The 23,789-nt window shown below is 41.5% G+C and overlaps 1 protein-coding gene across 2 annotated transcripts in view; it reads right to left on the minus strand.

Moving 5' to 3' along the window:
• The window catches only part of TEK (TEK receptor tyrosine kinase), a 180,471-nt gene that overhangs the window by 107,275 nt on the left and 49,407 nt on the right, over positions 1–23,789 (minus strand). For both annotated transcript variants that reach the window (XM_082247009.1, XM_082247008.1), the window contains exon 2: positions 1,418–1,729. In XM_082247009.1, coding sequence (XP_082103135.1) covers positions 1,418–1,729 — 312 coding nt within the window. The remainder of the gene's footprint in view (positions 1–1,417; positions 1,730–23,789) is intronic.

Below are 23,789 nucleotides of genomic sequence, written 5' to 3' on the forward strand. Positions count from 1 at the left end.
ACAAGTAGGCATACATTTAACCCCTTGATCACCCCCAGTATTAACCCTTCGCTGCCAGTGTCATTTATACAGTAACAGTGCATATTATTTAGCACTGATTACTGTATTAATGTCACTGGCTTTTGCGCAAACCAATTAAAATACGCTTTTTGGGATTTTTTTTACCAAAAATATGTAGCAGAATACAAATTGGCCTAAACTGATAAAAAAAAAATAGATTTTTAATTTTTTTTTTATTGGAAATGTTTATAGCAGAAAGTAGAAAATATTGTGTTTGTTTCAAAATTGTCGCTTTTTTTTTTTTGTTTATAGCGAGAAATCTAAAAACCGCAGAGGTGATCAAATACCACCAAAAGAAATTGTATTTCTAATCTATCTAATTGTATTTGGGTACAGTGTGGCACGACCGCGCAATTGTTAGTTGAAGTAACGCAGTGCCGAATTGCAAAAAATGGCCTGGTCATTAAGGGGGTTAAACCTTAATGAGGTTAAGTGGTTTTAGAGGTTCTAATGGCTAAAGTTTATTTTATTTTTTTACCTTAACGCTTTCTCTGCATTAAGCTAATAAAACGGCCCACTACCTATCCTAGCCCCCCCCCATCTCTAAACACTTACCTGACTCTTCTCACCACTCCAACACTTTCTCAGATGCAGCAGGGCTTCTCTCATTTTTTGGTGTCACAGAAGATACTGAGCAGTAGGAGTCATATGCTTGCTTCTGTCAGTCAAACTCCTGTGAGGAGGGAACAGGGGAGTGGCTTACCAACACTGCGTGCGTCTAAGGACGCACACAGCTCAGATGGGGAGCATGCACCCACGGTGTCTCCTTATCACCCACCTTACTAAGAAGGCACCCGAAGGAAGGAAAGGCTGACAGCACCAGTGGGGGACTGCCAGAAAAAGACAGTAACAAAAAATATCAACCCTTTGCATCACTTAAAAAACAATTTGATAACTGCAGCTTACCGTTTTTAGATTTTCTGTTCTGAACAATTCCAGCACTGTAAAATCCTACTAGTTCTCTTTGTTTATGAGGGGGTTGGGCAAATGTTTGCCACAATTAACCCGGTATGTACTGTGCTGGCAGAGCTCATAATTGTTGTAAACTAGATTTAAAGACTGAGCTGGAAGCTGGGCTCCTCTATGGTAATGAGAGGAGGAGACCCAGTCTGGCATACCATGACAGACTCACTCTGATTTAGTTAAAAAAATACTTGTAGTCAGCCATGAGGTCTGCACCTGAGAAATATCTAAAAAGTAATAAATATTAAAACTACATTTTTTTTGGGGTATGCTGTATGGATGGGAACACACAAAAACATATAGTAGGGTTTTCTCAAATTTGACTGAATAAGCAGAAATATAATTTTATAAAAACTGAAAGATCAGGGAATGACGTGGTAACAGTGCATTTTACCTTGTGCTGACATCTTCATAGTCCGTATCCTGGTTACTGTATCCCGGAATTTCCATTCACAGTAATAGGCTCCAATAGCCTCACTTGTCTTTTCTCTTTTCCATAACACCCTTTTGGCAGCTCTCCGTGTTTCATCCTGAGTAACGTCTAATGGTTCCTGCAGCGTGTTTGCAATGGAATCAAAGTCTCTAACAATAGAGATGGTCTCCGGGGTACTCCATGGAGGTGCAATACAAATCATAGAGGTGTCTGAATTGGAAATTAATGGAAGTGAATTCACCAGAATCAGGTCTCTTACAGCTTCCGCTCTATCTAAAAATCAGATCAAATTGTAGGTTTATGTTATTACATAGATTCATGAAACATACATACATTATTTAGGAAAGATAAAAATAGGTTTTCATCACAATGAAACTCTAGCCAACACTTTTTCAAGATTTGGTATAATAAGGACGTGTTAGAATTGTTGTGAGGATCTTGTTGATGCTTATGTCCCCATTTTTGGACATGCACTTTCACTTTCTGTCCTGCCAACCTTGTTTCTTGGACAGCAAGAAGTGGAAAGTCTAAAATGTTCTAGTTGTCAATGCAACAAGTGTGGAAGGCTAATCTCCAAACAGGGGTACCTCTTCTGGTGAGTAATGTTAAAGACACGATTTACAACATATCTCCCTTGGAGGTGCATCATCTTTTGGAGTCTTTTCCCTCAACATCATGATACGATTCTTCGTATAAAGCTAACATTAAACCTTTTTTCGCTTCTATCAGATCCCTTTTAACCAAATGGGAACACGATCAAATCTCTTGGCTGGATCGTATAGCATCAGTAAAAATTACGATTTTAGCCCCTTTGATCCCGCCCCCCCATATGAATGGGTATCGAGTACATTGTACCCCTACCTATTCACCAAAAAAGTGTAGGCACCCTGCCTTTGGCCAATCATGGCTCTGACAGAACATTGTGCTATTATTGGCTAAAGCATAGAGGTCAGGTGCATGCTTTGGCCAATCACAAGCACTCAATGCACTGCAATCACACAGTGCATTATGGGGCACTCATCAGTGGGCGAACTTGCCGCCGAGTGCCCCGGGCGTTCGTGTCTTCGGCAAACACGTGAACACCCAATGTTCAAGTCGACGAACATCCAGCCCATCCTTACTCTTTATAAGGAAAATGCATACAAAGTGCTATTTTTTGGTACATGATCCCTACCTGCCTACATGCCATATACCCTTCGGCCTTGGATCACTGCTGAAGGTGTCATAGATACTGTGGCACTTTGCTTCATATCTACTGGCAATGCCCATCTTTGCAACCATACTGGCACTAGGTCCAAGATCTCCTGCACTGGCTATTCGAGGTAGATATCTCCCTCTTCCCAAAAATCTATCTTTTAGGGCTACTCCCCCTCAAATTACCTAGATTAGCCAAGAACCTAACCAGTCACATCTTAAAGGCGGCCAGATGTTTGATAGCTCTCCAATAGAAAAGACAAACACCGCCAACTTCGACCAAGCTCTATGCTTGTCTGGCTGATAAGGTAGACCGTCACCATGAGGCACCATGGCATCTCAGAGAGGATCCTCCATGAGCCTCTAAAGACCCTTCTCCACTTGTGGTCTTGACTCTTTCTACACCCAGGAGTGACAAGCTTTGTCTTTCTATCTTTCTTACCTTCCTTTCCTCTTTTTTCCTTTCCTCACCGTTTTCTGGACTTTTTATTTATGAAACCACTTGGCATCTGATCTACTTCTTTGGGTTTGAAGTTACTAGGAATGCTTTTTTCAGGAAACGATTACAATGTTATTGCACAACTATTTTAATTAACCTTCCTGTTGTCTGGCATCCATGATCCAATCATGTGCAAGCAAAAATGCTGTTTTTTATTTCCCTTGCACAATATTAGGCAATCTTTGCAAAGTTGAATTTCACCACATTCATTAAGCTCTGGGGGAAATCGTGAAGGGTCTTTTTGCATTTAGTAAATCAACCCATTTTTCTTACTTTCTGTTGCGTTTCAGAGAAAGGAAGTGAAGGGATATTGCCCTTCAGTTATTTTAATCCTTCCCCATAAAGCAATATCCCCAGATATCTAATGACTTAATGCTAAATATCAATTGCAAGGACTTATTCCTTTTGTATTACTTCTCTACCTTATCTACACCAACCTGTACTGGCACCCTTTGTTCCTCACTACCAGACACGAAGCTCCAGGAGCAATGCACTCAAACACAAACACAGAATGTCATGAAAGCATAACTTATTTTATTTCCTCTTTTCAGCATCCTAAGTACAGTATACAAAACAAGATATGACCAGGGAATATTTTCCTTAAACCAATAAAGAATATCCACCTATTGATTACCACCAATAGGGGACAGACCCGTTTATTTGAGTGTGGTCTATGTACCCCAAACATATTCATCACCCAATCATAAAAATAAATTTATTAGAACATATTTATTATTCATGAGCATACTGAAAGGCTTGCTTAATAAAGCTATATCGCATATCCCCTTCAGTCTGGATTTCGGCCACAACACTCCACTGACACTGCGCTCCTAAAACTGACAAACGATCTGCTAATGGCCAAAACCAATGGACACTATTCTGTACTCCTCCTCCTGGACCTCTCTGCTGCCTTTGATACGGTTGACCATCCCCTCCTTCTCAATAAACTCCATGCCTTTGGTCTCCGTGACTGTACTCTTCACTGGTTATCTTCCTACCTATCCAACCGCACCTTTAGCGTAACTTACAATTCCACTTCCTCCTCTCCTATTCCCTTCTCTGTTGGGGTCCCCCAAGGTTCTGTTCTTGGACCCCTCCTATTTTCAATCTACACCTCCTCTCTGAGTCAACTGATAGCCTCCCACGGCTTCCAATACCATCTCTACGCTGACGATATCCAAATCTATTTATCCGCCCCTCAGCTCTCTCCCTCAGTCTCCACACGTATCACTAATTTACTATCTGATATATCAGTCTGGATGTCACACCACTTCCTCAAACTCAATCTATCCAAAACCGAGCTAATAATCTTTCCTCCACCACGTGCCCCTTCCCCTGATCTCTCTGTCAATATCGATGGAATTACTATCAGCCCATCTCTGCATGCCAAGGTCCTAGGTGTTGTCCTGGACTCTGAACTCTCCTTCAAGCCCCAAATCCAATCGCTGTCCAAATCTTGCCGCCTTAACCTCCGCAACATCTCCAAAATATGCCCCTTTCTAACCAAAGACACAACAAAGCTCCCAGTTCACCCTGGTCATCTCGCGCCTCGACTACTGCAATTCCCTTCTCATTGGCTTACCCCTACACAGGCTTTCCCCCCTTCAATCCATCATGAATGCTGCCGCCAGACTCATCCATCTTACCAATCTTTCAGTGTCCGCTGCTCCTCTCTGTCAAGCCCTCCACTGGCTTCCGCTCACCCAACGAATCAAATTCAAAATACTAACAACATCTTACAAAGCCATCCACAATTTAGCCCCCAGCTATATCCCTAGCCTAGTCTCAAAATATCAACCTAATCGCTCTCTTCGTTCCTCTCAAAACCTCCTGCTCTCTAGCTCCCTTGTCACCTCCTCCCATGCTTGCTTCCAGGACTTTGCCAAAAAGAAAAGCAGGACAGGTGGCAGAACATACTCTGCTGCCAGGGAGACAAAAGAGCTAAACTAACAAAGATATGGTCTTATCTTTTCTCCCTGATATCCTCTCCTTCTCCCTCATAGGCAGCCTCTGAACTTCAGCACAGTAAAGCTTCTGTCAGCATTCCTCTCTAACTGGGCCAAGACATACAATAAATGCTGGAAATGTACTGAAGAAAATGAAATATAGTTTTTGAGACTGAGGAGAGGAGGAGAGTTTCCAGTAAGTAAGTGACTGCTCTGGGCTTCAACAAAATGGCAGCCTCGAGCAAGAAGAAACAGGATAAATGCTGGAGGCAATTTACAGCACACACTACTTTTGATAGCATAATTATTAACCACTTCAGAAGATTTTACCCCCTTCTTGACCAGGCCCTATTTTGATATTCGGCACTACGTGATGTTAACGGACAATTGCGTGGTCGTGCGACGCTGAACTCAAATGTAATTGGCATCCTTTTTTTCCCACAAACAGAGATTTCTTTTGGTGCTATTTGGTCACCTGTGCGATTTTTACTTTTTGCGCTATAAACAAAAAAAGAGCGAAAATTTTGAAAAAAAATAACAATATTTTTCACATTTTTTTCTATGAAATTCCCCCAAAAATCAAAATTTTTTAACATTTTAGGCCAATTTGTTTTCTGCTACATATTTTTGGTAAAAAAAATCGCAATAAGCGTATTTTGATTGGTTTGCACAAAGGTTATTGCGTTTACTAAGGGAAAGATTTATGTCATTTTTTTTTTTTTTTTTAAACGAGTAATGGCGGGGATCCGCGATTTTTTTGCGGCACTGCGACATTGCAGCGGACAGATCGGACCCTTGACTGACATTTTTGACACTTTTCGGGGTACCAGTGACATTACTACAGTAATCAGTGCTATACATATGCACTGTTACTGTAAAAATGACACTGGCGGGTAAGGGGTTAACTTTATTAGAGATGCAGGGGTTAAATGTGTCCCTAGGGGCGTGCTTCTAACTGTAAAGGGGCATGGCTTTTCATGTAACCACAGAGACATACGATCCTACATAGCAGGATCGTATGATTTCTGCTGTTACAAAAGGGAGAATGACAGGCGGCTTTGTTTACATTAGCCGCCTGCCTTTCTCCCTCTCCACCGGGAGATCGCGAGTGACCGGTGGACATCGGGTCCGCCGTTCACACGCGCGGGGATGTGCAGGAACGAGCGGGGGCGGGAGCGCGCCTCTGGCGGCACGCACTCGCCCCCTGCAGGCTCCTGGGCGAGCGACGAGTACTACGTTGCTTTGCCCAGAAGGGGCTGACTGCTGCAATAAATATACTGTGGGCGGCAGGTGGTTAATGTTAAATATATATTCCTTGCTAAAGAGCATTTTTTTTTTTTGTAAAATACAATTAATTGTTAAACTATTATGGGTAAAGTTATGCTTTAACTAGCAAATTAAATAGATAAGACAATATATTGATGCATAATATAACACCAAAGCTACATTTCTTTTTTTTTTTTCCCGAGAATATTTTATTGAAAACATAAAGATAAGTCGCATCAACAGTGTGTGAGTAATGCAACAAAAAAGAAATAGGTATTACTGCTGTTCAGATACCATATCTGTAATGTGCATTCCCTAACATCCAAAGGAACCTACACTGATGTATATTTGGGATAATTCCGAGCATACGAGTTTTCAACCTAAACCACAAGGATATGTAACTGAAGCTACATTCATATGAAGGATATATTGAACGTAGTTGACAGACTAATGTTCAGGTGTGTTTGAGCTTGAGAAGTATCAAACTTATGCTGTAGATCGCAAAAAAAGAAGAAAAACATTTTCTTCCAAGTTTTGGAGATTCCTGCGGATGAGGTCCTAATGCAGAGAATGCAAAGAAGGGAGGAAGAGGAAGTGGGGAAATTAAGCTAGAGGGAATTGGAGTAGAGAAGGTGAAACAAAAAGGGTAAGGAGGAAGAGGGGGTAAAAGAGGGGTAAGGGTAGAGGGAGAAGGTATCCCTCCACAGCCTCCACTGCAGACAAAAATATGTTTTCTAGCTGTGATTATTGTATATCAAAAACAGCATATTTAAATGCATTTAAATAACAGAGCTTATACTTCTGTTCAGAAGGCCCCATCAATGTGAATCCTCTCTGACTAACCCCTTGTGTGAATAAGGGGGGGATCCATCGACAACAGCCAAAAGTATGCCGAGAGTGGGGGTCATGGTCTGTGATAATTAGTTACTCATGCAGAAGGACTGGTCTGATTTATTCCCATTATTGACATGTATCGGCCAGTAGTTAAAAAATGGGTCCAGCAGGCCCATGTGCGTGAACATTTGGAAAGGGTGTCATGTGCTATATAGATCAACTCTTCCATCTCTACAATTTTACCTATGCGGTTTCATTGAGCCATTCATAATATGGACGGTACATGAGAAGAGCTCCAGTGCCCCAGTGTAAAAGAATGCAGAATTTAACAGCGATAATCATGTGTATAGCTGATGATTTGCGATAAGACTGAATAAGTAGGGCTGAGTGTGGAGAAGGAGCTGAGCTGGTGTACGTTCCAAGGGAATTGTGATAACTTGTGAAGTTATGTTGTGCACCTTGGTCCAAAATGTCTGAAGTGATGGACATGACCACCATATGTGCAGAAGTGTGTCATTCCTTAGAGCATCTCCTGCACATGTTGAAAGTTTCTGGATGGTATTTGTGGAGTATTACCGGGGTTTGATACCATCGCATTAAGATTTCGTAACTATTTTATTGGAACAAGATGTTTGTAGACCCCTTATGTGTAGCAATGTAGATACATTCCCAGTCAATCACTTGATAATTCGAGTTGTAAGTCATTTTCCCAGGCTTGACAAGCTTTCCCTGAGTTAATATAGAAGCAAATAACATATCATGGATGGCTGAAATTACATGTCTTTGAGGTGAATATTGGGAACATAATGATTTAAAAGGGGTGAGTTACTGAAGAGGAATGGTCAATATCTCGAAGGAAATGGCGTATTTGCATGTACGTCCAGTAAGGAAACAAGTTACCTAGCATATGGGTGGACAGAGTGCTGAGATCTAAAATTGTACCATTCTGGAAGAATTGGTGAGCTCCAATAGTAGGGTGGGACCAGATGTTTACTAGAAATTGTGTGGACAGTCCAGGAGAGAAGGCCGGGTTAGGTTTGATGGATGTCAGTGGTCCAGGGGAAGAGGATCGGTGATGTTTCATGCAGACCTCTCTAAAACTTTGCAGGGTAAGACAAACGAGGGGGTGTTTGAAAAGTATGTTTGAAATGTGGCGTAGTAGTATCCAGGGAACTGAACTCAGATGTAGGGAGAAGAAAGCATTTTCAAGGCTCACCCAATCTTTAATGTGTTCATGTGTTGTCCAGTCAACAATCCTCGACAAGTGACAAGCCCAGTAATAATTTTTAATGTCAGGTAAGCCAATCCCACCCTTCAGTTTGGGTCTTATTAACTGTTTGTAACTGATACTTGGGCTTTTCCGATTCCATAGAAATCGTACGCAAGCTTGCTTCTACGATTGGAAGAAGGTCGAGGGAAGCCTAATAGGGATCGTCTGTATGACATATATACGTAAGATACTAGGAAGACTATTCATTTTAAGTATAGCTGCACATAGAAACCAGGAAAAGCAGGGTTTGTCCCATTTGCACAGGTCGTCGGTGATAGACCGAAGGAATGGTAAGTAGTTTTTCGAGTATAAATCTGACAGGCATGCAGATAATTGAATACCTATTTATTTGATAGCAACTGATTTCCAAATTGTTTTGACATTGAGCAATTATTTCCGCAGGGAGGGAGAAATTAAGTGCATGCGATTTAGCAAAGTTCATATTTAGATTTGTAAAGTCCATACAGTCCAAACATAAAGTAAAGATGTAATCCGGAACCAGGAACCCCAAAGGGTATAAGCTTACCAGATTGAGGTAAGGTAAAGGCGGTTTCTTTGGATAAACTTGTCACCTTGATAGTAGATCCAGGTCCACGTGAACAATTAGCTCAATGGTCACAGGATCATGGAAGTAAAGGTAAAAGCGCAATAGCGTAAAACCTTACAAACTAATTTGATTAAACACCCCAGTGTTCGTGAAAAATGAATTCTATTGTGTAAAAGAATAAACCTCCACCAATAAAATTGATCACTGATGACAGTGAATAAAAAAACATGCAAAAATTAAAATAATGATGGGTACCCCTTACCAGAGGTGATAGAGGTATAAACCAAATTTAGAACGTGTTATAGCTGAAGTTGCCTCTTACCGGACAACTTTAAAAGGAAGGCAAAAAGTGTGAGATTTGCGTGTTGAACCACCACCTTCTATGGCTAGATTCGCCTCTTACCATATGGAGTAAGGATTAAAGCAAAACGTGCAGATCACAATTCAGTGTGAACCCGGAGCCAATAATAAGATAAACCAATAGGGGTCGCCTCTTACCAAATACAAGTAATGTTGAGCCTGTATGGTGATCAAGCATCCAAGGACCCGACTCTCAAACTGGGGTGCTGATTTCCTCAAATGGCGGAGGTATTGTCAGTGTTCACCCACGTAAAGAAAAGAGAGGCTCCCATAGCGTAAAACCATTAAAAATTTATTCTCAAATAAAATCAAAAAAACTTACAGCAAGACCAGGAATGAGGAGCAATGTTTGTCAGCCGCCGGCCGGACGGCTTCGCTCGCCCGCACTCTCCGGTCGCAATCCGATGACGTCAGTACGCCGTGACCCGACGACGTTTCGTCACAGATGACGTTTTCAAAGGTTTGAAAACGTCATCTGTGACGAAACGTCGTCGGGTCACGGCGTACTGACGTCATCGGATTGCGACCGGAGAGTGCGGGCGAGCGAAGCCGTCCGGCCGGCGGCTGACAAACATTGCTCCTCATTCCTGGTCTTGCTGTAAGTTTTTTTGATTTTATTTGAGAATAAATTTTTAATGGTTTTACGCTATGGGAGCCTCTCTTTTCTTTACGTGGGTGAACACTGACAATACCTCCGCCATTTGAGGAAATCAGCACCCCAGTTTGAGAGTCGGGTCCTTGGATGCTTGATCACCATACAGGCTCAACATTACTTGTATTTGGTAAGAGGCGACCCCTATTGGTTTATCTTATTATTGGCTCCGGGTTCACACTGAATTGTGATCTGCACGTTTTGCTTTAATCCTTACTCCATATGGTAAGAGGCGAATCTAGCCATAGAAGGTGGTGGTTCAACACGCAAATCTCACACTTTTTGCCTTCCTTTTAAAGTTGTCCGGTAAGAGGCAACTTCAGCTATAACACGTTCTAAATTTGGTTTATACCTCTATCACCTCTGGTAAGGGGTACCCATCATTATTTTAATTTTTGCATGTTTTTTTATTCACTGTCATCAGTGATCAATTTTATTGGTGGAGGTTTATTCTTTTACACAATAGAATTCATTTTTCACGAACACTGGGGTGTTTAATCAAATTAGTTTGTAAGGTTTTACACTATTGCGCTTTTACCTTTACTTCCATGATCCTGTGACCATTGAGCTAATTGTTCACGTGGACCTGGATCTACTATCAAGGTGACAAGTTTATCCAAAGAAACCGCCTTTACCTTACCTCAATCTGGTAAGCTTATACCCTTTGGGGTTCCTGGTTCCGGATTACATCTTTACTTTATGTTTGGACTGTATGGACTTTACATCTCCATTTATCATATCATAGCGCGACTTATTTTTACAATATTCTACAGGGTGTGGTCACACTAGAAGTTGCTGCTGTTTCACTGTACTTTTCCTTTAGCGCGGTTAACATCTTTACATTCATATTTAGATTTGACAGATATTGGAACAGTTTGAAATATTTTAGAAGATTCGGAAGTGTAATATGAGGTTCCCCTAAAAAGAGCAAAATATCATCGGCAAAGCTGCCAGATTGTAAATACGTTTTTCGACAGTCAAGCCTTTATTGTCTGAATTATCTCGTAGGCGATGTAGGAATGGTTGTAAAGTAATCACAAATAGGATCAGTGAGAGTGGGCAGCCCTGTCTTGTACAGTTATGGATGGAGAAGGCATTTGACAAGTGGCCATTGATACTCCATACTCTAACAGTTGGTATTGTATACAGAGATATAATGAAGTTAAACATGCGGTTACAAAGCCAGGGATCGAAGGACGGCTCCCATATAGTCCCATGCTAGCCTGTCATTTGCCTTCTCCGCATCCAAGGATAGGAAGAAGCTGACATGTTTCAAGGAAGTGAGCCAATGATGTAAATTCAGGGCTTTGATAGTGTTGTCTCTGGCTTCTCAGCCTGGGACAAAGACCACTTGATTCTTTCCAATTAGTGATGTAAGAAGCGGTAGTAAGCGATTGGCCAAAGTTTTTGTTAAAATTTTGATATCTACATTTAGCAGGGAAATTGGCCTGTAATTGGCTACTGACATGGCGTCTTTACCTTCTTTTGGGATGACCATGATATGCGCTTAAGGCAATCTATGGAACGGAAGTGAGGAAAAGGACAGGGAGTTGAAGGCGCATGGGTACGGAGCCGGAAGTATCTCTTGAAAGGTTCTGAAGAAGACTGCTGTATATCCATGTGGACCAGGGCTTTTACCTGTTTTGAGTTGCTTGATTGCTTGTTTAAGTTCTTCTTCTGGGATAAGGTTTATAATTGATGTGCATCGGCTCTGCAGATGGGTTTGGGGCAGTATTTGTTTAAAAAGTTTTTAATACGTGTGGCTCGGGATTGGTTCCCATCAGGTGGATTGAGTTGTTGGGGTAAATTATATAGCTACGAGTAGAAGCGCTCAAAATGGGATAAAATAACAGTAGTCATTATATGAGTTCGGCCATGTGAGTCTTTGATGAGGTGCTCAGGAGTGCTCGCTTTTTTTGCTTGGATAGCTCTCGCTAGAAATCATCCACCCTTATTACTGTGCTCAAAGAAAATTTTTTGTGAAAGAGCAAATTTGTGACAAACTTTACGGCCTAGTTCCTCAAGTAATGGTATTGTAGCCTCAGAGATGTATAGTAACGAAGTAGAACTACTTAAGTACTGTACTTAAGTACCGAAATGCGGTATCTGTACTTTCCTAGTGTAGAATTTTTTTCTCCTACTTCTACTTTTACTTCACTACATTTTTTCGATGATTTCGATACTTCTACTCAAGTATTTTTTTTTTTGTGCTGCATAGTTACTCATTACTTTTAAAAAAATTACCACTGCCAGAACAGTAGATGGCAGGTTTCATGAAGCTCAAAAAAATGTGTATAATGTCATTTGTAAATCAGCGCATACGAAAATAAAGGCTGTGTATAATAAAAGCTGCTATACCAAATCTTTCCAATAAAAAGAAAATATGAAACAAACAAATAAATTGTGCTACAGCGCTTAAAGTGCATCAAGAAACTACTAACAAACACAACTTGGCTGTGCGAATAAAGTGCCTGTGCAATCGATATAATATCATTGTTGCCCCCAGTGCCCTGCCCACACTCCACACAGTATCAAAAATAAAGTGACATGAATGTGCTAAAGCCTAAATGCAGTGAAAATAATTATTCCCACAATGTAACAGTAAATTCCATTCATATAAAATATGACAATAAATCACAATAAAATAAGTTATGAAATAAGTTAGGTCAGGTGCGTGCAACAAGTTGAAGTGTGTAAACCTATCTATAACGAAAAGTCCATAAATGAATTCCAGTGTGCAAATCTAAAGTGTCACTTCACTTGTCAGATGCTTCCACCTCCTTCAGTGCTCGAGTGACCGACCAACACACTTAATGGTGGTGGCACTGGTGGATAGCGTCTGGGTAGCACTGTGGCACTGACTGCACTGGTTCAAAAAGCCATATATATTTAATTATTTCAATTCTCAATCCCATAGGTCCTCTCCTCATAAGATATTAATAACTTAAGATTAGGTGATGAACTTCTTGGCGGCCCTGGCAGGATGACGGGGACACCCGCCACTTCTGGAGCCGAGCTGCTGTGATTCCCCAACATGTGACAAAGTGACAGCCAGGAGATCTAGTGGCTAGTAGTGCTCAACAATACCGCTTTTATATATAAAAATGAAATAAAATATACTGACTCACAATTTAGTAGTAGGTAGCTTGTAGCAGTAGGCAGCACAACTCAATTCAATCAATCCCACAGCCTCGCTCGCGCCGCGGCCCGCAGAATCACTGTCATGATCATCAAGTTAAGACCGCACTGGAGGAGCCATGCTGCCGTCTTCCCGCTCGAGGTCTCTGCCTCTAGACGTGTTGTGTGTCACTCAGACTCCACCCCTTAGGGCCATTACTGAGAGGAGTTGTGACACGGGCGGCGGGACTCGGAGCATTTTCTTCGTTATCTCATCTTCTTCTCTATGGGGTGAGTGAGGTGGACCGTGGAGAGGGCCTAATCCTTGCCATGGCAAATGTGTCATTTGAGAATCAAATAATCAATATAAAATATTAATATATTATATACACACGGGTCATGGGTGGCTTTTTTGAACCAAGAAGAGTGAGACTGACGGCTATGATGATTATCCGACCATCCATGGTCCATGGACCATAAGTGTTGTGTTGTGGTGGTGCCTGTGCTTCCTGCGGCCTGCCTCTGCCTGTGCTTCCTGCGGCCTGCCTCTGCCTGTGCGGCTGTGCCTGCACTGCAGTGGCCACTGGCAGTGGCACTTGACTTGAACAAAGCAAATGAGCACTACTAGTGTGAAGGACAGGTGGTGGAAGCATGTTCTGACAAGTTCTTATCATGAAAATAATATAGACAGCTTTTTAAACCAGTGCAGTGCCAGTGCTACTAAGGTGAGAGGCAGAGAGAGGGGCTATCCAGTCCACCACTTTACTTGAGCAGATCACAGAAGAAAGGTGGAAGCATCTGACAGCAAGTAACAAGCACTTCTTAGATTGCACACTGGAATTCAGTTATGGACTTTTCGTTATAAAGTTTAGTTTACACACTTAAACTTGCACCTAACTTATTCACAATCACAACTTATTTTATTGTGGTATTGTCATATATATTTTATATGAATTACATTTACATTGTGGGAATAATTTGCACTGCATTTAGCACAGACATGTCACTTTATTTTTGATACTGTGGGCGATGATTTTGAATACAAGAAGAATATATATAATTGCAGGCACTTTATTAGCATTTTTAGCACAGCCACTTTGTTAGTAGTTTTTGATGCATTTTTCACTTTAAGCGTTGTAGGTTTGATGAAGCTGGCCTGGCACATCATCGGCAATTGAGCAAATCAAATCAAACCGCGATTAAGAAGACTGCGCGTGCTCCTGTTCTGCCTTTTGATCAGCTGAAAAGATGGACGAACCAAAAACACCACCTTCCACCCCTGGCCCTTCAACTTCAAGTGATCTGCCTGGCTGTGAGAGTGAGGAAGCTCAGGAAGGAGACCACCCCTGGCTTTAAAAGGTGGATGCTTTAAAAGGGGAAGGGAGGGACATACTTTATCTGTTTTTTGTTTACAAAAAGTTACAGCCTAAGGAATTGTGATTGTCCTTTAGGTTAATCATTTGAATAAATCATTTGAAATAATAAAAAACAATATGATGTTCAAACTTTTGACTTCTTTCTTTAATAACTACATAACACAGTACTTGTACTTCTACTTTCAGTACTTGAGTAGAAATTTTTTGAAAAAACTACTGGTACTTTTTACTTTTAGTACTCAAGTAGCAATTTTTTTGAAAAAACTACTTGCAATACTTAAGTAAAAAAAATGTTGAATACTTTAGTACTTCTACTTAAGTAACTTTTTCTGCGAGCACTTCCACTTCTACTCAAGTCACTTTTTGATCGAGCACTTGTACTTTTACTCAAGTAGAAATTTTGAATACTTTATACAAGTCTGTGTAGCCTGAAGGAGATCTTGGTACGTTTACTGAGCTTCTGAATGTTTGTGGACTAGCTCTAGCGATCTTATTTTTTGTAGAAGGTCAAAAAGTGTAGCTTGTTGTGCCTTTTTTCCGTGCCGCTGTCATCGGCAGAAGTTTGCCCCTAATAACACATTTGTGTGCCTCCCATTGGGTAAGTGGGGAAACCTCTGTAGTGTTATTATCCGCAAAGAAGTCTAGGATGCTGGAACAAATGAGGTCTCCTTCCAACATTAGTAAAGATGAGTTTAGGCGCCAACATTTTGTAAAAAGGGTTTGTTCTGGAAATGTCAAAGTAGGGGTAAACGGGTGGTGATCTGAAAGGAACATTGGTTCAATAGTTGCAGCAGTGAAAAGGGAAGGTCTTTCTGGGACAAAAGCAACAGACAGTCAATTCTCGAATATCTATTGTGTGCGGCTGAAAAAAAAAGTGTAGTCCTTATCACTGGGATGTAAGGCACGCCAGGTGTCATGCAATAGAAAGTCTTGAAATTGCATTTTAATTTGGTAAAGAGCTTTACACGGCAGGGATGAGGAACCGGTGGATGTACCGAGCAAGGGATGTAGAGGGGGATTCAAATCACCTCCCAGTTTGACTAGTCCTAAGTGAAAGCTACATTTAATTCCATGATCAGTGCTTATTAACTTTAAATGAGAGCCAATTTACACCCTTAATTTCATCCAAAATGGTTTAGTTTTGGATAGAGCATCCTTACTCAACATTTTTATCCAGAGGAATCCAGAAAATACATTTCTGGTCTCAGGGAACCCTTACAAAAATCGATTATTGTAGGTCAATTTGAAATACAGTAAACCCCCCTCCATTGTGGGGGGTTACGTTCCGGACCCAGCCGCGAAAAGTGAAAATCCGCGAAATAGAAAAACCCTATTAAAATGCATTGTTGGCATGTTTTTTTTACTGTCATTGTACGTGTAAAAGCATTTTAAGGTCTTTAAACACACTTTTAAAACAATAGAAACTCATTTAAACACATAAAAGATACCGAGAGACATAGCAAGAGCTATGGAAAACACAAAAATATTTAATTTTTAATGATTTATATAGTAAAATAACATTACAAAAAAAAAAAACGCAATATACCAGGACCGCAAAAACTGAACCGCGATGGAGCGGGGGTTTACTGTATGCCTCTTGTATTGATGGTTAGTAGAAACAATGAAAGCTATGCAGACGGCTAAAAAGATCATTGGCGTCTTGGAGCTAGATTTAACCATGTGGCATTTGCCCTGGAACTATGCTGACACCATCAAATATCAAATCAGCCACAGCTCAAGGAACCCCTAGCTAACTTTGGAGGAATCCTAGGATTCCATGGAACCCTGTTGAGAATGGCTGTTTTAGAGTCTTGAAACAGTAAGTGATGCGAAACTTTTCCAATGGTGACATAGACAAATGTAAAAACACATTTTGTACAAGAGAGAGGAACTTGGAACTTCTGATAATGTTTTTATCGCCGTCTGTGCTTTTCTTTCCTGGTGAGTACCACATCCCTTCTTTTTTATGTATTGCAGGGGCAGGAAGGGTGTGGGGGGAATCTCCCCAATGTCTTCAAAGACAGAAATGATAACCTAATAGAAAATGAAATTATTCTCACTCTGCTCTGCTTTCTGTTCCTGTTGGGGATGATCACTCCCTATAAGACTCCATTCACGCAGGCAATGGGAGGAAGATAGTCTGCTAAATGCCACCTCTGGATGCAGCTGCATTCTGTGCATATAAACTGGTTGATTAACTGTGACCAGTTGGTGTGCATCCAGAAACTCAGCAGAAATACTGTCCCAGGACGCACACAGTCTTCATCCAGGGTCAGTTGAAGGCTAAACTTGCATGTAAATTCTCAGATGAGCGGTTGCACACAACCAGCAGTGGAGTCTGACATTGATTTGTACAGAGTACTAATCTGACAGCTGTTGCTGTTCACACAATTTACTGATTCTCACCAGCGGCTGCCCCTGGCCACCCATGTGTACCCATGTAAAATTAAAGCAGAAGCACTGGAGAATAAAATGGCCCCTGGCCACCCATGTGTGCCCATGTAAAATTAAAGCAGAAGCACTGGAGAATAAAATGGCCCCTGGCCACCCATGTGTGCCCATGTAAAATTAAAGCAGAAGCACTGGAGAATAAAATGGTAGCAGTTCCAATATTTAATTTTCATGATATTTAAACAATGGTTTATAAAACCTATATTTTCAGTAAAAAACACAATAACGTTAAGTACTGTAAAAAGATACCAAACATGTCCAGTCTTATAATTGCACACGCTTGTGAAATGACAAGAAACTTTGGTATGCTAAAATTTCCATAGAGGACAATTTAAAAGTGATCAGTTTAGAGCTAAATATAAATGATTGCCCTAGAACAGTGTTTCTCATCTCCGGTCCTCAGGGCACACTAACAGGCCAGATTTTAAGTATTACCTTGGGGAGATGCAGACTAGAATACTGCAATCACTGAGCAGCAAATTATATCACCTGTGATGTATTTCAGTTTTCTTGCAAACCTGGCCTGTTAGTGTGCCTTGAGGACCGGAGTTGAGAAACACTGCCCTAGAATTAATATTGCTTGACTATAACTGTTATTTTTTTATTTTTTTCAGTTAGCTTTATTCTTATCACATAGGAGCCTTGTGCATGTCAGTTCTGAAGTGAAGTAATACACGTCACACACAGTGTGTGTAAAATCCTATGATGTATTATGTCCATGGCAGTGAAAGAAAACTAAATCCAAGAAAAAATGTAATATAATGAAGCATACCAGTCCTTAGATGTGGTAGCCGCATTTGTTTTATTTCTTCAGGCTAAGAAAATGTTCAGCAAGTACAAAAAATACCCGTTGATCTTGCCAGAAATGCATTGTATTTGCTTTCCTGTGAAAATACTTGCAAACAAATGAGAAAAAAAAAAAAAAAGTATCTTTATAGTAAATACGACTGGTCCCATCAATCCACCTTGTAATGGAGATGAACCATGGAAGACAATGTTTGAAGTTCAGTCTGCGTGACAACTATGGCTTCCTCCATAGATCCTAGAATGAGTAGCTGCAACTAATATGTAGTAAATTCACATCATAATTTACAGCAGAAAGCACTTTAACATTTAATCTTCTCACAACTGGCAGTGGTGAGTTGCCAGTCTTTTAATATCTAATGTTAACAAACAGCGGGTGCACAGTAAGATAAATTTTGAGGATTAAAAGTAATTTTCAAGTATGTATGTGTTCATTCAAAAAAGTATTCTCTATTGCTATCAGCTTCCTCCAAATCTCCATATTTTTTTTTGTGATCCAACCTTCCTGTTGGAGGGTAGCTACATTTGTTATCCATGGTCCCACTGTATATAGGAATGTAGCCACCCACTCTTACTTGCTCCTGAGATAGACTAGGGACTATGGACATACAGTTGTCATTTACATAGAGCAAGGGGAAAAGGACAGGTTCTGTAGCTCACAAAGGACATTAAAATGAGGTAGAAAAACACAGCAAGAAACCATTACATGAAAAATAGATTACAGGCCATCATGAAGTGGAAGAAGGGAAAGCTTTTAGTACAAAGTATGTAGGAAATCCCCCCCCCCCCCCCCCCACACACACACACACTCACACACTATGCCCTTAGTTCCATGGACCCCAAATAATACATAAAAATTTGGTTTAATGCACAAGTACTTGTTTCCATTATTTCTTTTACTTTATGCTGGCTTTCCAAAAAAGCAAACACAATGATTGTGTTGTTGGATGAAAGGTTTAGGGAATAATAACAATTTGTTAGTTAAAGCATTTGTAAATGTAATTTGTTTTATTAATATTAAATTATCAAACATTTTATACTTACCTGGTCTACGCGTTGGTTTTGCAACTCTGAACCTCCTCTTTTGGGGTCCCCTGTCAATGCTGTCCACTCCTACTCTTGTCCTTATAGCAAACCACTTGCTATGAAGTAATAATAGTACATACATCCCATGTATAAACAAGTATTATAAGCAAAGGGTCTGATAGGAGCCCTGGTGGAATTGTGCACATATACTGGGGTATATATAGTTATTAATAGAGATACCCCTCCCATTAAATGATGCAGCATCGTCCAGTTGCAGGGTCCTCTGAGGATGATGTGGTGCCTGTCTTTATGTCAGAGACCTGAAGACAAGTGATGATGAGAAGAATCTCCAACTGTTGTCCAACCAGCCTGGAATAAAACATCTCACGCACAGAAACTGGGGTGTAGCTTTGGAACTCAGAGTCAGTCTATCTATTCTGTGCTTTAGGTATATAATAATAAAGCCGCGCTTATCCTAACGTAATTATTATATACCTACTTTGATTTATTTGGTTCTAATTGAAAGGCTTTAAGAGTTAAGAGCTGCAGCAGATCCTGTCCTTTACACCTGATTCCTGCAAGAGACATCTCTGTTACTAAGTGATAGCGCAGGGGTCACTTTTATACTATTATTCTGTGCTTTAGTTCCTCTTTGTATTTGTATATGTCCCCCATGGCAGTGCCCAGCTACACATGCCTGTTTAACAATAGCTTGCAAATTAGCCTGGAAACATGTCAGAACAAAATAGCAAGATTTGACTACTATACTATAAGGTTCAGCACTATGTTTGGGGTTCGCAGTTTTTCCGCTAGGTTGGCAGAACCTCCTGTAAATTGAACTTTGCCTGTTCATTCCTACTAAGCGTTTACCCTAATAATTCATCTTTTGTTTTGAACTCTCCTGAAAAATAGTAGTGCATTTCCTGATGACAGTGTCTAGGCACTGCTGGGCCTACAAGATCCAGGGCACTGCTGTCTTTGACTGCTAGTCTAAGAAGAGTGTGACAGTGCAGTTTAAGAAGCTCTATCATGTGATTTGTGAGCAGAGAAAAATGTGTTTTAAGTTTTATCTGGGTTTGTTAGTCCTGGATCTGGGCCTGGAGTTTGAAGGTTCCAAAGTGTCATGGGTGGACAGAACCTTCAATCCTGTGTCCGGACATTGCGATACACTTGCAGCCTAGTTTAAGAGTAGCTCAGAACAGTTGCTGCTGTTTTGATACAGAGCCCTGTCAACAGAGATGGGAGTTCCTGCTGGAAACTGCATCCCTTGTGAGGGCAATTCCATGACCAAGGACTGGGAGAGTTGGGACAGCTACAAGGGTCTGGGAAGAGGAGAAAGCTGAGGCGGCTAATGGGTTCAGGGGGCTGGAGGCAAACTGGAAGTCTATAGAGAGAGCAAACTCGAGGAGCTGGAAAACCCTATTGGGAGGCCAGGAGTGGGCCCATACAGCAAGTGCTGCAACCAAGGCTGCGAGAGCCTGAATATACAGTGCTCCAGGAGACCAAAGAAAGCGGAGGTGCTGCTAACATGAAAGCAAGGTGGCTCTGTATTTTCAGTAAGTTTGCTGAAGTTGGAAAATCCTCTGCGTGGGAATCTTTGTTAGAACTTTTACTTCACTTTTTCAGTTAAATAATATTGGGCTGCCGTGCCCTTAAAACTGAAATTTGGACTGATGTGAACTTGAGAAAAAGCCCCTACCGTAGAGCTAACCAACCCCCATATTGTAAGAGTTAGAGTGAGATTTGGTGATGTCTGTACTGTGCTGCTCACTGTTCTCCTTGCAGGTGAACAGGAATGGGGGCAGGCGTGTTTGGATCGCACCTGTCAGAAAGCCATCACTGCACACCGCCAATCATAGGCAGTGAGTAATTTCCCAGCCCGCAGATGCACATACACATGCTGCCTATGATTGGTGGTGTGCAGTGACGGGCATGACCCGAACACGCCCGAGCCCATCCCTACAGGTAAATCTGAGCATGTTGTAGAAAAGCCCTGCCTCTCCCAAAAAAGACAATCTCCATACAGATGCACAATACAGAACAAGAAATGGTAAGCCAAGAATAAAGATCAGCTAGAGGGAGACCACAGACAATACTGCTGACATTGCCTGATTTGGGGTACAGCTTCAGGAATTCAGTCTTATTTTAAGTACTATATTAGGGCTACTCTGTTCTGTTGGATTGCCTCATTGATGAAACCAAGAATGTGGAGGTCAGAAAAGTGTGCAGGGCCTGTAGCCACAAGGATTTTTGATTTTACTAGACTGATGATGAATTGCTACGTTTGAAATGAGTACGATCATTTTCTGTAAAACAACTATTAGATAAGTAATCATCAATTATGATAAACTTCTATGTGTGCAGTCCTTAAAGTGGTTAAAAACTCTCACATATACCCAGTGAAGTGAATAGTCTCAGGTGATACACAGAAATTAAATAAATCCTCCTACATAAATACCTGTTTATCTGCAGCCCTATCTTCTCTACATCAGTTTAAAGTCCAGAATTTTTTACAGCTTTACTAAGCCTCCAGAAACAGGGGATGGGAATCTAATGTCACACATTACTCAGCTCAGAGAGTAGAGCTGAGTGTAATCTGAGACCTAAGGGGAAAAAAAGGGACACTCCCCCTTCTACACAATCTTATGGGGAAACATGCACAACTGAGGCTCTCAATAACAGGCTGTGTGCCGGAAGCTCCCTCCACCATCCCCTCTATCTCTTGGAGTGGGCACAGAAATGACTCACGCAGATAGCAGAGGAATGAGACAGAAGAGAGAAATCACACTCAAAGCATTGGATTTAGATAAGTACACACTTTAGAACACGTGTCAAACACAAGGCCCGAATCTGGCCCACCAGGCCATTTCATGGGGCCCTTGCACGCAGGGCTTTTTTATAGTCATAACGTGACATAACTACGTTCCACCACCTCTGCTTCTCGCCCTCCACTGCCCGCTCACCACTGTCACTTGGAAACACAGAAGCCTTCTGTGTTTACAAGGACAGCTTTCCTCTTGGCGACTCTCACAGATTCCTGCCTGCCCTGCACTCGTGGCGGGGACAAGGGAGATGCAGATGCAGTGTGAGATGGGGCATCACATGGTAAGCTGCACTGTGATCCTCATCTGGGCCCGGGTGCACAGATGCAGACCAATGATCCCCCTGCAAGTGTAAGAGAGCGGCAGAATGGCCTACACTCAGGGGAGGACTGGCAGCCTTGGGCCTGGGGGGCAAGTCCAGTCAAGTTGCCCATTGAACCACCGAGCTTACCATCTATGCCCACCTGGTTTATAACGGATATTGATGTTATAAAGCAAGACAAATATGATACAATGTGGTAACATAATTTAATGTTAATAGCAACAAAGGAGGCTTAACAAAAATAATGCATCAATGCAGCCTCACCAGTGCCCATCAGTCCAGCCTCATCAGTGCCCATTAATGCAGCCTCACCAGTGCCCATCAGTCCAGCCTCATCAGTGCCCATTAATGCAGCCTCACCAGTGCAGCCTTATCAGTTCCCATCAATGCAGCCTGATCAGTGCCCATCAATGCAGCCTCACCAGTGCCCATCAATGCAGCCTCACCAGTGCCCATCAATGCAACCTGATCAGTGTCCATCAGCTCAGTCTCATCAGTGAAAGAAGATTATTGGTGAACCCAACAAAAACTGCGCAAAATGAATGTGATGTATAAATAAGTTGAGAGAGAGAGAAAGAGAGAGGAGGGGGGGTTAGAGAGAGAGAGAGAGGTGGCAGAGGCGGCTCTAGCAACCAGAGGCCAAAAGAGTCTCAGGTGGAGGGGGGGGGCGGCTTTTTTGCTGCCCCCCTGCAAAGTGCTGCCCTAGGCCTGGGCCTTGTTGGCCTAGGTCAAATACAGCACTGGGTAACAGTGGTGCAGAGGTCAGAACCGAGGGGGTGGAAGTGAGATGTGGACAGGCTGTGGAAGAGAGCTGAATCCTCCACACTGTGCATAGCACAACTCTTGCTTTTTTATATGTAAGATTCTGCCTATGCACAAATGCATCTTCCACAGTTTTGTTAAAACTTTGATGCTCAGTGGAATTTCCTTCCTTATAACTAAAAATATGCAGTCTTCAGTACTAATGTTTCTAAGAATTTGAACTTTCCCTGGAATCCTGGGAACACTTGACCTAAGGGACTTCCTTACCTTAGGGAGTTGCCTAACTTTTTTTTCCAGAACTCAGAGATAAATGCAGCATCCAAAGGGAAGCAATATTTAATCAAGTCAACAAAACCCTTAACAGTGCCCACACATTTCATGTTAATATACACTGTATAAACAGTAAAAAAGCCTGAGGATGTGTTTATTCAATTACCAGTTAACAGTTCCTTAATGAGTAAGCAAAGAGCATAGGATGAATATACACTCACCGGCCACTTTATTAGGTACACCTGTTCAATGGCTTAGTAACACAAATTGCTAATCAACCAATTACATGACAGCAACTCAATGCATTTAGGCATCTAGGCGTGGTGAAAATGACTTGAAGTTCAAACTGAGCATCAGAATAGGGAAGAAAGGAGATTTAAGTGACTTTGAACATGGCATGGTTGTTGGTGGCAGGCGAATTGGTCTGAGTATTTAAAAAACTGCTGATCTTCTGGGATTTCACATACAACTATCTCTAGGGTTTACAGAGAATGGTCCAAAAAAATCCAGTGAGTGGCAGTTGTGTGGATGAAATGCCTTGTTGATGTCAGAGATCAGAGGAGAATGGGTAGACTGGTTTGATATGATAGAAAGGCAACAGTAACTCAAATAACTACTCGTTACAACCAAGGTATGCAGAATACCATCTCTGAATGCACAGCACATAGTACCTTGAAGCAGATGGGCTACAGCAGCAGAAGACCACACCGGGTGCCAATCCTGTCAGCTAAGAACAGGAAACCAAGGCTACAATTTGCACAGGCTCAACAAAATTGGGCAAAATAACATTGGAAAAACATTCCCTGGTCTGATGA

This window comes from Pelophylax lessonae, assembly GCF_965119305.1.
Source record: "Pelophylax lessonae genome assembly, chromosome: 1".
Classification (NCBI taxonomy): Eukaryota; Metazoa; Chordata; class Amphibia; order Anura; family Ranidae; genus Pelophylax; species Pelophylax lessonae.